This window comes from Canis lupus, chromosome 9 (assembly GCF_003254725.2).
Source record: "Canis lupus dingo isolate Sandy chromosome 9, ASM325472v2, whole genome shotgun sequence".
Classification (NCBI taxonomy): domain Eukaryota; kingdom Metazoa; phylum Chordata; class Mammalia; order Carnivora; family Canidae; genus Canis; species Canis lupus.
The window spans coordinates 34480337-34495004 of record NC_064251.1 but is presented as its reverse complement, the minus strand read 5'-3'; the positions used below and the strand labels follow the sequence as shown (position 1 = coordinate 34495004).

General features: G+C 39.9%; 2 protein-coding genes across 7 annotated transcripts in view; one reads left to right on the top strand and one right to left on the bottom strand.

The window, feature by feature from the left end:
- The window catches only part of RAD51C (RAD51 paralog C), a 57364-nt gene extending 47264 nt beyond the window's left edge, over nt 1-10100 (bottom strand). For 3 of the 6 annotated variants that reach the window (XR_003133800.3, XM_025440763.3, XM_049114150.1), the window contains exons 1-4: nt 9885-10096; nt 6557-6815; nt 5825-5991; nt 2443-2576 (exon numbers count right to left, since the gene is read on the bottom strand). Coding sequence is in view for 5 of the 6 variants with exons in the window: in XM_025440763.3 (XP_025296548.1) it covers nt 2443-2576; nt 5825-5991; nt 6557-6815; nt 9885-10002 (678 nt within the window). In the remaining variant the exon portion in view is untranslated. Of the gene's footprint in view, nt 1-2442; nt 2577-5824; nt 5992-6556; nt 6816-9884 lie in introns of all 6 variants that reach the window. The other 3 variants (XM_025440762.3, XM_025440761.3, XM_025440764.3) reach the window with 2 other exon arrangements.
- A 459-nt stretch (nt 10101-10559) lies between these two features.
- TEX14 (testis expressed 14, intercellular bridge forming factor) overlaps nt 10560-14668 on the top strand; it is a 114394-nt gene continuing 110285 nt past the window's right edge. The window contains exon 1 of the mRNA XM_025440749.3: nt 10560-10715. The gene's annotated coding sequence lies outside the window, so the exon portion shown is untranslated. The remainder of the gene's footprint in view (nt 10716-14668) is intronic.

Below are 14668 nucleotides of genomic sequence, written 5' to 3'. Positions count from 1 at the left end.
ATTCCCTCTGCCTGCCACTCTCCCTGCTTGTGCTCTCTGTTGAATGAATGAATGAATGAATGAATGAATGAAATCTTTAAAAAAAAAGTTATTCTGACACCCGTTAAAATAGTAAGGAAGACTTTATTCAAGAAGATAGCAATAAGGGTTTTGCAATAGGGAAAGAGATTGGTCTTAACCCCAAATACAAGGACACATGGGGATTTATACCCAAGAAGCAGGGTGTCAGTGAATGAAAAATTATTAGGAGAAAAAATAAAGAAAGAAAAAGAAAAAAAAAGAAAAAAAGAAAAATTATTAGGAGAAGACATCAAGGGTAGGATTCTTGCTAACATGACCTAGCAGAATTCTTGCTACAGGCAGGTCAATGACATAACATTTAAAGTGGGGAATAAGGAACTTGAGATGTCAAGGGTGATCAGATTTTAAGGGTGGGAGATTCTTTCTAAACTAATTTACAGGATACTATTGTACCCCTGTGTTCACAGCAGCATTACTTACAGTATGAAAGGCCAAAGACTGGATGTGGGTGAAGGTTGAGGCCAATTCAAAAAGGCTCAGAGGAGGCTGAGTAAAGTTTGATCAAAGAGTCTCTGTCATGTGTAATATTTATCAAAATTTAAAATGTCCATATTTGGGGATCCGTGGGTGGCTCAGTGGTTTGGCGCCTGTCTTTGGCCCAGGGCGTGATCCTGGAGTCCTGGGATTGAGTCCCACATCGGGCTCCCTGCATGGAGCCTGCCTCTCCCTTTGCCTGTGTCTCTGCCTCTCTCTCTCTCTCTCTCTCTCCCTTTGTGTGTGTCTCTCATGAATGAATAAATAAAATCTTTAAAAAAAAATGTACATATTCTTTAACATAATTCTAATACTTAGAATTTATTCCATAAACAGGGGTACCTGGGTGGCTCAGCTGGTTAAGCATCTGACTAAGGTCATGATCTTAGGTCCTGGGGCTCTGAACTCAGTGGGGAGCCCACTTTTCCTTCTCCCTCTACCCCATCTCCAGCTCATGCTTTCTTTCTCTCTCTCTCAAATAAATAAATAAAATCTTAAAAAAAAAATTTACCCAGAAACATACTTGAAATTTACCCTAAGATGATATATGTAAGGATTATCCTCAAACCATTGTTAATAATACCATCTAAAAGACCACCAATAAGAGGATTGGTTAAATAAATTGAGGCAGTTTTCCCAATTTTTTTTTATGTAGTAGAATACGCAGAACATTCATCTTGTAAAATGAAATTCTATTCCCATTAAACAATAATTTCCCATTTTCCCCTTTCCCCACAAGCCCTCATAACCACTATTCTACTTTATGTCTCTGAGTCTGACTACTCTTCACATCTCATATAAGTGGAATCATACAGCATGTCTTTTTTTGACTGGTTTATTCCACTTAACATAATGTCCTCAAGATTCATCCAAGTTGTAGCATATGTCAGAATTTCTTTCCTTTCTAAGTATGAATAATATTACATTGTATGTGTATACCACATTTTGCTTATTTATTCATTCATCAATGAATGTTGCTTCCATGTTTTAGGTAATACAAATAATGCTGTTATGAACACAGGCTTACAAATATCTCTTCAAAATCCTGCTTTCAATTCTTCTGGTAATATACACAAAAGTGGAATTGCTGGGTCATATGATAATTCTATTTTCAATTTTTCGAGGAGCGCCATACTGTTTTCTGAGGCAACTGTACCATTTTACATTCATACCAACAGTAAAAACACCTTCTTAAAATGAAATAATATGCAGCTGAATAAAAAGGTTTATCCACATGTGGTGATATAGAAAGATACGCAAAACACCAAGCAAAAAAAAAAATCAGAATCATGTTACAGTATTACCCCACTAAAAATATTAAAAATGGGTAGACAGGACCACCTGGGTGGCTCAGTGGTTTAGTGTCTGCCTTTGGCTCAGCGTGTGATCCTGGGGGTCCTCAGATTGAGTCCGCATTGGGCTCTCCACCAGGGAGCCTACTTCTCCCTCTGCCTGTCTCTGCATCTTTCATGAATTAAAAAAAAAAGAAAAAAATGGGTAGACAGATATTGCAACATGCATAAAAATTTTTTTGAGAAGACACACAAGAAACAATAGTAGTCAACTTTAGGGAGAGGTACTAGGATGCAGTAGAACGGAAGTTTTATTTTTCACATATAACCTTCTATAGAATTTGTTTGTTAGAAGCTATTCCACTATTACTGGAGGAAGAACCTCTTCCTATATTATTTCAATTTCATACTTTGGGCATAAAATATATATGCATATATGTTAAATATCTGTAAGTATAAATAAATTGTAGGACAAGGAAGGAAGAGATTTTTGAACAGGCTTATGCCACTATACAATTTACTTATTTTTCATGCTAATCAAACACCTCCAAAGATATTCCAAAGGTTAGCTGTATTTCAATCGTTTGAGCCATACCTTTGAATGTTCCGAAAGAAAGTCTGGCAGGAGATAAACTTGTGCCAATAGTTCTGTGTAGTCACGACAACGAAAATAGTAAATATGGGAAAGAATATTTTCAAGAGTGAAATCCTCCAAAGCTTTTGAGTGCTCTAAAATAAACAAAACAATCTTAATTTAGTTTTACTTGTTTTGAGTATATATTATAGGAAGAAAATACCTTTTAATAATAAAATGCTTCACTGTGAATACAACTCTTCACTTTAATTGAAAGATAACAAAATTATAACAAATTTGCTATAAACTACCATTGCATAATTCCTGACCTCTTATTTTCACCTTTTCCACTAGTTCCTTAAACACTAAACTATCTAGAAATTCTTTATACACATATACAATTAGAGGTTTAATACCTGACTTTTCATATTTCTATTATTGGTTTCCACTGAATAGAAGTAACATAATGGAATTTCTCCTTTCTTGTTTTTTTTCATAGGATGCAAATTAGGTTAACAATAAAAAAAAGAGGGATCCCTGGGTGGCGCAGCGGTTTGGCGCCTGCCTTTGGCCCAGGGCGCGATCCTGGAGACCCGGGATCAAATCCCACGTCGGGCTCCCGGAGCATGGAGCCTGCTTCTCCCTCTGCCTGCGTCTCTGCCTCTCTCTCTCTCTCTCTCTCTCTCTCTCTGTGACTATCATAAATAAATAAAAATTAAAAAAAAAAAAACAATAAAAAAAGAAGCATCTTTTTCCCTTTTGGTAACTTTTTTCCATTATTTCTTTAGCATACTTTTATATTTAAGTAGAAACAATATAAAATTCTTCTTAGATTATATATTTTTTTAAAAAAGCAGTTTTAGGGGGCAGCCCGGGTGGCTTAGCGGTTTAGTGCTGCCTTCAGCCCAGGGCCTGATCCTGGAGAACCAGGATCAAGTCCCATGTCAGGCTCCCTGCATGGAGCCTGCTTCTCCCTCTGCCTGTGTCTCTGCCTCTCTCTCTCTCTCTCTCTCATGAATAAATAAATAAAATCTTAAAAAAAATAAAAATAAAAAGCAGTTTTAGGAGGGTACCTGGGTGGCTCAGTTGGTTAAGCTCAGGTCTTGATCTCAGGATGGTAAGACTGAGTCCTGCATCCAGCTCTGCACTTAGCAGGACATCTGCTTGAGATTCTCTCCCACTGCCCCTCCCCCCTGCTTATGCACTTTCAAATAAATAAATCTTAAAAAAAAAAAACAAAAAACAGAGGCAGCCCAGGTGGCTCAGCGGTTTAGCACCACCTTCAGCCCAGGGCCTGATCCTGGCGATACGGGACCAAGTCCCACGTCAGGCTACCTGCATGGAGCCTGCTTCTCCCTCTGCCTGTGTCTCTGCCTCTCTTTCTCTCTCTGTGTGTCTCTCATGAAAAAATAAATAAAATCTTTAAAAACAAAATAAAACAAAAAACAAACAACGGTTTGGTTTTATACATATTTCTGAGATAAACCAGTTAAAAATTACTGTACTTTAAAACATACTTCACCTTTTTTTCATACTTGTTTTAACTTGTTTCATACTTGTTTTAACATTGAAAAAATACACATGAAATTAAATTTCAGAAAGCAGTGACTTTTGCAAATATAAAAGTTCACCTCTAACCAAAAAAAATAACAGCTTAATCACATAGCAATCATTAAAAACTTTATATCCCAATGCTATACCTATAATATCTACAGTAAGGTTGTGGTTTCTTTTTAAATAATTTATTTGACAGAGAGACAGCATGTCCGTAAGTGCAAGCAGGGGAGCGGTAGGCAGAGGGAGAGTGAGAAGCAGGCTCCTTACAGAGAAGGGAGCCTAATCCCAGGACCCTGGGATCTTGACCTGAGCCAAAGGCAGATGTTTAACTGAATGAGCCACCCAGGTGCCCCTACAATAAGATTTTAAGACACTATTTCAGGGGCACCTGGGTGGCTCAGTAGTTGAACGTCTGCCCGTAGTGATCCTGGGGTCCTGGGATTGAGCCTTGCATTGGACTCCCCACAAGGAGCCTGCTTCTCCCTCTCCCTATGTCTCTGTCTCTTTCTGTGTCTCTCATGAATAAATAAATAAAATCTTAAAGAAAAAAGGCACTATTACAAATACACATTGTGTCATGGGTAGCTTTAAGGACTTTCAGTAGACATATTGGTCATTAGTTAAAAAAGACACCTAGTACGCATATGAAAATTAAAATAGCCAGCTATTACACTCATTTAAAGGGAATACAAGAATCCTATGAAAAGTATTGTTTTTTAAAATTATTAAAGAATGAGGACTGCACATCCAAAAAATAAACTAGAACAGTCAAAGCAGAAACCAGTTAATTTCCTAAGTAATTAAAATGACAAGAACTTGAATACCTTTAAGTATTTAAATCATTTAAATTAAAATTACCCCCCAAAAAGAAAAAAATTACCCATATGTTTTCTTAAAAAAATCAAATAATATTTCTACATGACAAGATCAAAAAAACTTCCCAAACACTTTAATACAATTAACACAGTCATGAAGTCCATTACATTCTACTCAGAGTCCCATAAGGTCATTCAGTAATGTTCCAAACATTTCTAACATGGTTTTTCAGAGCTAACTTTGGTGGGGTGCCTGGGTGGCTCAGATGGTTAAGTGGCTGCTTTCAGCTCAGGTCATATTAGGGTCCTGGGATCGAGTCCCAAGTGGGGCTCCTTGCTCAGCGAGGATTCTGCTTTTCCCTTTGCCCCTTCCCTCTCTCTCAAATAAATACATAAAAAATACATAAAATCTTTAAAAAAAAAAAGCTACCTTTGGTTCTTTGAAAAACCAGTATGGAAGTCAATATAAACTAAATGCAATGAATCACTGAATGCATTGAAACAACATTTACTTACATTAAGTTGTCTAATATCAGTTTACACCTGGCAGGTCAGAGCATGATGATCTGAAGTGATACAGTGAAATATACACACAAGTTTTGGCCCAGAGCTTCTGCATTAAGAAGTGAGGGTAGGGCACCTAGGTGGCTCAGTCAGTTGGGCATCTGCCTTCAGCTCAGGTCATGATCCCAGGGTCCAGAGATCAAGGCCCCACACATCTAGGCTCCTGCTCAGCTAAGAGTCTGCTTCTCCCTCTCCCTTTGCCCCTCCCCCCACTCATGCTCACTCTCTCTCAGTTCTATCTCAAATAGATAAAATCTTTAAAAAAAAAAAAAAAAAAAAGAACTGAGGACCATAAAAGAATAAAAGGCCAGTCTAGGCTGTGGCATTTCTAAGTCTATAACAATAGGACACTGTCAAGTCATTTAAGCTTCATGTTCCAAATGGTCTCTTGCTGAGGCTTGAGAGGTACAAATGCAAATTACTTTTATCATACAGAAAAAAAGAAAACAGATCACTTGATAACTTACCCTCTCCCATATGTCTTCCTGCAATAAGGTGAAGGTGTTGAATGCAGGCAGTAGCAAGGTCTACAACTCTATCAACCATAAAACTTCCTTCAGTATCAATAAAAACTGCTTCGCCCTCCACTCCTCCAAAACATTCTGGTATCTGCACATCTACTGCCAACTGCATACTGTCAAGAGAAAGTTGAATGACCAAATTCATTATCATAATCATCTAAGGCCGTGTTTTTCAAACTTTACATCACCACCCACTAGGTAACACCATTAGGCAACAGAGATGGCTAACTTTCTGCTCCAAATATATGTGAACCAACTGATATGTGGATTAGGGGAAGGCTTACCCATAAAGCCATGATTAAGGACTTCTTAGTGGTTTTTAGGCCTCAAGAGATAAAATCCCTTCTTATACTAAATCTATCTCTGAATATATTCCCAGGAATTAACTATATAATAAAATAGAAGACTACTGGTTTACCCTAAAATCACTTTACAATGTTGCAAAAGAAACATTTTTGGATACCAAAATAATTACATCAGTTTATCAAGATGGGGTACTGAAATAACACAAATGGTAAACTGATTTTTGTTTCATATGCACACATACACCCTACAAAAAAATCAAGAGCAGATACATGCCTTTTTTGGTCTCCTGAATGTAGACCCAGAGCACCATATTCTATTACTTACATAAAATGCTATTAAGCCTACCCTTAAGAGGGGAACATTTTACTTTACCATAACTGTGTTTTTCCAACACCCGGTACACCACAAATTTCTGTTGTTTTGGTTAAGGGTATTCCACCCCCAAGAATATTATCTAGTGCTGAACAGAAGGTAATTATGAAGCTCTGGGTATGCTCCTGCTCAAGAAGTTCCAGTGCTGTACACTTCTTGCCTGACTCAGCTGTAGCAGCATATCTTGGTTTATTTGTGAGACATTCTCTTCTTATAATTTGCAGAGTTTCTAAGGCTTCCTCTTTAGATATCCCAACTTCTGAAAGTAAAAGAAAAAAAGAAAAATCTAAACCCTGATTTTAGAAATTGAAGTCTTAACTATGGGGTTGTCTTCATTAATTTTAATTTTTAGATAGTAAGAGTGATGCCAAGAGTAAAGAAACATAAAAATGAAACATTCCATTAACTATTGAATTTATCAAGCTAATAAAGGCATTCATCTATATTTTCTTAGTCTCTACACACTTAAAAGATTTATTACCTCAAAAACAGAATTCAGAAACCTAAACCTCTAAAGCATTTGAGTACCTACAAGACTATCAATAAAAATGTACTGGCAGTCTGTCCTTTAATTATCCCCTTTGGAAAAAAAAAAATTTAATTATCCCTTTTGGGGCAGCCCAGGTGGCTCAGCAGTTTGGTACCGCCTTCAACCCAGGGCGTGATCCTGGAGACGCAGGATCAAGTCCCATGTCGGGCTCCAGCATGGAGCCTGCTTCTCCCTCAGCCTGTGTCTGTTCCTCTCTCTCTCTGTGTGTGTGTGTGTGTGTGTGTGTCTCATGAATAAATAAATAAAATCTTTAAAAATAATAATAATTATTATCCCTTTGGTCTTATGAAGTCACAGTTATCTTAATCTAATAAGGTATTTATTTTTCAGAAGAGAATGAAAATGGTCTCTAACTGCCTAAAACAAGATTTAACTTTAAGAAGTACATGTGCATGTATCATTCATAATAAAAACTTTTCATGGAAACATTGCCATGAAATATTCCCATACCAGTCCAACTTATTTAATGAGAACAATTATTTGATGAACAATACTTTAAACAATGCATTTATGCTTCCTCAACTATACAATTTCATTCCTATCAGACAATATGGCTTGAAAAAGAAAATGGCAGTTACAAAACAAACTGCTAATGAAAGAAATTATGGTTAAGATGACATCACTTATGAGTTTGATAGGTCAGTGCCTGATTTGGTTGGGATTTGAACATAAATTTGGTGCTAATAAAGGACAATAAAGGTGATACGGAAATGAAAACCTATCCAATTAAAATCCTCAATTCTGGGGGCAGCCTGGGTGGCTCCACGGTTCAGCTCCGCCTTTGGCCCAGGGCGTGATCCTGGAGACCTGGGACCAAGTCCGTGTCGGGCTCCCTGCATGGAGCCTACTTCTCCCTCTGCCTGTGTCTCTGCCTGCCTCTCTCTCTCTCTCTGTATGTCTCTCACGAATAAATAAATAAAATATTTTTTTAAAAAAGAAACTGATATATAAAAATCACAATAACATACAAATTTACAATGAGAACCATTGACTTCCATTGAGACCGGACATTTGCATTGATATGGCTGAAACTAAAGTAACTGGGATCCAATTTATCAACTGGTTGATAATTGATGTACATGGAATCAGATAAGAGACCCGATCATGTCCCATGTCAGGCACCCTGCATGGAGCCTGCTTCTCTCTCTGCCTGTGTCTCTACCTCTCTCTCTCTCTCTGTGTGTGTGTCTCTCATGAATAAATAAATGAATTTAAAAATAATAATAATAAAATAAAATCCTCAACTCTGGAGTCAGTTTCTTGGGCTTGTAAACCCTGACTGAACGAACCACTTACTATGTAGGTACTTAGTATGGACAAGTTAACTTTTTTTGCCTCAGATTCTTTTCTACTGTAAAACTGAAGATAATACATGTTGAAAAGCTCAGTAGAGGGATCCCTGGGTGGCTCAGGGGTTGAGTGTCTGCCTTTTGGCTCAGGGCGTAATCCCGGGGTCCTGGGATGAAGTCCCACATCCGGCTCCCTGCAGGGAGCCTGCTTCTCTCTCTGCCTATTTCTCTGGCTCCCTCCCTCTTTGTCTCCCATGAATAAATAAATAAAATCTTTAAAAAAAAAAAAAAAAAAAGAAAGAAAGAAAAGCTCGTTAGAATACCGAGGCCATCCAGAAAGCTCCATAATTGTTTGCTATCATTATCATGCAGATTCTTTTTTTTTTTTTTCTGTATAACCAACTTTTTGGGAAAAAAAAGTGAAAGAGCCCATCAAACTTTGGGAAACTGTGCAGTATAAGCTTTAAAACAAATCGCTAACATTGAGTCTACAACATTGATTCTTGAGTAGCGAGTTAAAACCTCCGTATGTTCTATTAATAAGGGCAAGGGCTTAAAATTTTGTTCTATCTTAAGAGCAGTTCTGAGCACACCTTAGTGTAACATGTACAGTGAGAATGAGGGCAATACAGCGTCATTTTTGTTTACCTCATGATACGGTGGTTCCCTCCAATGTATAATCTACAGTGTTCTGGAATGAGAGGTTTGGGGTTTCTGGTTTTGTTTTTCTTTTTTTTTTTTTTTTAATTTTTTATTTATTTATGATAGTCACAGAGAGAGAGAGAGAGGCAGAGACACAGGCAGAGCGAGAAGCAGGCTCCATGCACCGGGAGCCCGACGTGGGATTCGATCCTCAGTCTCCAGGATCGCGCCCTGGGCCAAAGGCAGGCGCCAAACCGCTGCGCCACCCAGGGATCCCTGGTTTTGTTTTTCTAGTGAATTACAAAAGAGAAGCAATGTCTTTTTTCCATTGCTTTCTCCAGCTGCTGGGGATTCTGCTCCCTTTCTCGCTTAGTGTCTCCAGTCCTATCGCAAATCTTTCATTTCTTAAATATAATCCCTTGCCCCTCGGACTTTGGAACAGCTGAAACTAGACAAGCTGTCTGGGGACCAATTCTGGCCCGACAATTTCCTATCCTAGGCATCATGAAAAGTTACTTAACCTCCCCAAGCATCTGTTCCTTCATCAGTATATTGGACATAATAATCCACGTTAACAGGGTCCTTTGAGTAATCAATTAGATAATCCTCAGGATTCGGCAGGCACAGGTAGAGAAAACAATTAGTAAATGTTTTTAAGACCATATCTCTAACCCATTTACACCATGTTTAACTGGAGTCAAGGCGAGGTTTCACCTTGCAAACGCAGCCTTAGGAGGAGGAATCTGGCGGAGACTGGGCGGAAGCCTGAAGGCGGAAGAACCGCGATGGAGGCGACACCGACCGTGTCAGGTGCCGTGTGCCTGAGCTTGCCGTCGGAAGTCGTTACCTTTGCTGAGTTCACATGGTTTCACCTCTAGGAGTTCCTCAGCAGTTTGGAAACCTGCGGACACCAGCTTCACCCGCACCGCTGGGGACAGCGGGAAACTCACTAAATCCCGCTGCATTTCAAAACCCGGCGCCTACGCGCGCAATCCGCGCGCACCCACGGTTGCTAAACTGCAGCCTCCACTCCGCACGCCCGCGCGCGCGCCACGTGACGTCAGACGTAAGGCGGAAAGGGCGGGGTCTTGGGCCTGACTGCAGGCGGCCTTAGGCTTGTCCGCTCTGAGAAGAGTGCTGTATTTTCTCGTAGGCGCACTGTTTCTGTCGTGATTCTTACAAATCCCATTTACAGTTTCCCCATCAAACATACATCCTGACAGTAAAAAGATGGGTGGAGACCGCAAGATGGAGAACCAGGCCCTACACACCTCATTTCCAGCACTCAGCCCCGGGCCGTTGGGTGGAACCTCAAGGTTATTAATAGGAATGATGTGACCGAATGGGGATAACGCACACACTGGCCAGTTACCGGTTTGGGATGTGAAATGGCCACATAAGGATTAATCGGCGTCTCCATTACACGGTTCCAGTTTCATGTCTTCTCACGTCGGGTCTCCCCCTTGCCTTCCCCCTTCGCCGTTCCCGCCCTCGCCCTCGCCCTCGCCCTCGCCCGCGCGAGGGATTGTGGGCCAGCCCCCCACCGCCACGCCACGAGGAGCCCTAGGCGTCCAATCCCCGCACCCACTGACGCCTTCCCCGCGAGTCTGGTCTGAAGCATGGTGGTTTCTGAGACCGTTGGTTCACGGCCTGCCTAGCTTAAGAAGTAGCTGGAAAAGTAAGCAAGTAATGTCTCAGTAGCGGGGTGGGCATGGGCTCCTCTTTCCTGAGAGGGAGTAATTGGGCTACGCAGGAGCTCCTGCTCTGGTACAGAGTTGAGAAGGGATCCCCTTCTAAAATAGAGAACTTTGAGGGAATTGAGGCGGTTTGGAAGGTGGTTTACGAAGTCTCTCTTTGCGTAAGTGAATGTGATTTCTTTAGGGGAGTAAGTCGTTCACTACATATGTAAGATTGTTTTTTTAAAAATTTTTTCCCCAGCTTAAAGGAACTCCCTAAGTATTGCAAATCAGAGTCCTTTAAGTACGTAAGATCTAAGGAAGGAAACATATGTTGAGCACTTTAGCAAATCCCACACATTTCAAATGCTCACAACCGTAACCATGAGGAAAACAAGGACACAGAAGCTTAGAGCATAGTTTTCTTCAAGCCAAAATAAAAAACCTAGTACCCTTTCTTCTACCCTGACCTACCTCCAAATTGTGAGCTGCTTTAGGGTGGGGGCTTTGTGGGTAGAATTCGAGAAGTGTCTGTCCCCCATTTGGGAAGACAGGGAAAATCTGGTAGAACTGGTCAAAATGTGGATTGTCACTTGGTGCTGTGCTTAACTACTGGTATGAGTCCCACCTGCGCACACCGTGGACATTACGTAAATGTTCGCGAGGAGAATTCATGCATGTAAAGCTACCAGGGTCTTGGGTGAAGAGATGGTGTTAACCTATTTAAGGATAGTGCTTCAGTTAAGTTTGCGCAAACTGAGTGGAATCAGTCATGTTTAGGACTTTGTTTCACTGGCAGTGGCGAGTTAAAGTAGTCGACTCTATCTGTAGTCATATAGTTATGTGTTATTAATATCTTATTCTGAGCCTTGAGTTGCCAATAATTATTGTTTTCGCATCATTCTTCACAGTTCTTTAATGCATTTTGCTCTAGTAAGGCTTTCAAACTAGGATTCAGGTTTATGAGGCCAGGTACCGGGAACTAAACAAAGCTATGGGATTTTTATGGAAAATACTCCTGTGGTGTCAGATTCTCTCAATTTTTTTTTTAAGAGAGAGAAGAATTGAATTTTAACTGGTAAGCCCTTTAAAATATTTTATATTAAATAAATTTTAATGTATTGTAAAGTAAAATGTAAACATAAAATAAATTTTTGAATAAACATAAAACTTGGAAGATCCAGTTTAAACTGGATACCTGGGCAGCCCGGGTGGCCCAGCGGTTTAGTGCCGCCTTCAGCCCAGGGCGTGATCCTGGAGACCCGGGCTCCCTGCATGGGGTCTGCTTCTCTCCCTCTGTGTCTCTGCCTGTCTCTGCCTCTCTGTGTGTGTCTCTCATGAATAAATAAAATCTTAAAAAAAAAAAAAAAAAAAAAACTAGATACCTCAGTAGTCTCCCAAAGCCTCCTAGGAATATGTCATATGTCTTTTTTTCCATTGCAATTTGGCATTACTTGATGAGAAAGTTTGAGAGGCACTGCTGTGCACAAATGAGCATGAACCTTGGAGTCATACGAATTTGGATTTGTAACACATCTCTGAAATTACCAACTGTGAGCCTTGCAGCAAGTTATCAGTTTCCTCACATGCAAGTAAAAGGTAATAATTAGTGGGATTATTGGAAAGATCACATTAACAAATATAAAATGTTTAGCACAGAAAAGGTCCGTAATAAATTTTAGTTTCTTTCTCCATTTTAAAATACTGTACATCTTTCTTCAGTTGATTAAAGCTTTATTAAACACCAGCTTGGGGATCCCTGGGTGGCACAGCGGTTTAGCGCCTGCCTTTGGCCCAGGGCGTGATCCTGGAAACTAGGGATTGAATCCCACATCGGGCTCCCAGTGCATGGAGCCTGCTTCTCCCTCTGCCTGTGTCTCTGCCTCTCTCTCTCTCTCTCTCTCTCTGTGACTATCATAAATAAATAAATAAATAAATAAAATAAAATAAAATAAATAAATAAACACCTAGCTCAGCAGAGTGCTAATCCTGAGACATTTTTTAAGTGCCTATAGTTTTGTTTTTTTTTTTAATTTTTATTTATTTATGATAGTCACAGAGAGAGAGAGAGGCAGAGACACAGGCAGAGGGAGAAGCAGGCTCCATGCACCGGGAGCCCGACGTGGGATTCGATCCCGGGTCTCCAGGATCGCGCCCTGGGCCAAAGGCAGGCGCCAAACCGCTGCGCCACCCAGGGATCCCAAGTGCCTATAGTTATAAAGTACCAAAGAAAAGTTCTTTTACACATTTTATTTAACTTGATGCTTTCAATTATCTTGTGAACAGTTTACTTGGATTACTATTTAAAATTAGAAGATTGGCTCATTTAAGCAAGATTAAATATTTATAAAGTGCTAATATGTGCATGGAGATATGGCAAGTGACAATTTCTGCTCTTGAGCATATCATCAGTCAGGATCATTATTGAGTATTTCTGGCTTTCATTGTTATCTAGATAGGATACTAAGGGTGGGAATGACCTATTATTGCCAATATCTATAGTTAATCTAAGTATTCAGGTGAGATATTTTCATGCTAACTGGGCTATTTTCTAGACATATAGTAGAGGAGCAATCTGAATTTTTGTTTTATAGCTCAGGAGAGATTTATTTTCTTTAAAAATACAGAACTTCTAAAAATGGTGACCTTGAATGTTCAAGTGGATTTGGGAATGGAAAGAGAAATGAATGCTGTTCTGACCGAGAAAAACTTTGAATTAAGGCTTAGCTTTAAAGGTGGTTATGATAAAACTTAAAGCCTCAGACACATATATTTGGAGTATCAATATCAATTATACAAAGCCTTATACATAGTAGGAGCTCAATATTTGTTTGTTGTCCACAAACTCTTGAAACCTCATTTGTGATGCCACACTTCAGATTTTCTTCCTTATCTATCTGGCTTTTCTGTCTCCCTTGGAAGCTCATCTTCCATAATCTGGCCCTGAAATGTGACAGGTCTTTTAAGACCTATAGCAGACCTTTTGCTGACTATTCTGTTCTGCTCTCGCTCTCATTCGAATTCTCTATCTTATTCACATTGACAGTTCAATGACTATATGCCAATAATTCTTTTTTAAAGATTTTATTTATCTGGGATCCCTGGGTGGCTCAGCGGTTTAGCACCTGCCTTCAGCCCAGGGAGGGATCCTGGAGTCCCGGGATCAAGTCCCTTATTGGGCTCCCTGCATGGAGTCTGCTGCTTCTCCCTCTGCCTGTCTCTGCGCCTCTCTCTCCCTCCCTCTCTCTCTCTCTGTCTCTCATGAATAAATAAAATCTTTAAAAATAAATTTTAAAAAATATTTTATTTGTTTGTTTGTTTGTTTATTTATTTATTTATTTATTTATTTGAGAGAGAGAGAAAGCACGTGCCCCACTGGGGAGAGGGGCAGAAGGAGAGGGAGAGGGACAAGCAGATTCCTCACTTAGAGTAAAGCCCAATGCAGGGCAAGACCTCAATGCAGGGTATGATCCCAGGACCCTGAGATCATGAGAGATTATGACTTCAGCAGAAGTCATACATTTAACTCACTGAGCCACCTAGGCACCCCAATTCTTAAAAAATTTATATTTCTAGCCCTGCCCTGTTTTCTCACCTCCACATGCAAGTATCTGATTGCCTACTGGACAGTGCAAAGGTCTTCGACTCAGCTTTTTTTTTTTTTTTTAGATTTTATTAGCATGCATATGAGTGTGGGGTAATAGTAGAGGGGGAAACAGACTCCCCACAATTGCCAGACTTGCACTTGATTCCAGGACTCTAGCATCACAACCTGAGTTGAAAGCAAACTCTTAACCAACTGAGCCATTCACGTGCCCCTCTAACTCAGGCCGTCTTTTTTTTCTTTTTTTTTTTCTTTTTTTTTTTTTTATGATAGAGAGAGAGAGAGAGAGAGGCAGAGACACAGGCAGAAGCATAAGCAGACGCCATGCCAGGAGCCGGACGCGGGACTCGA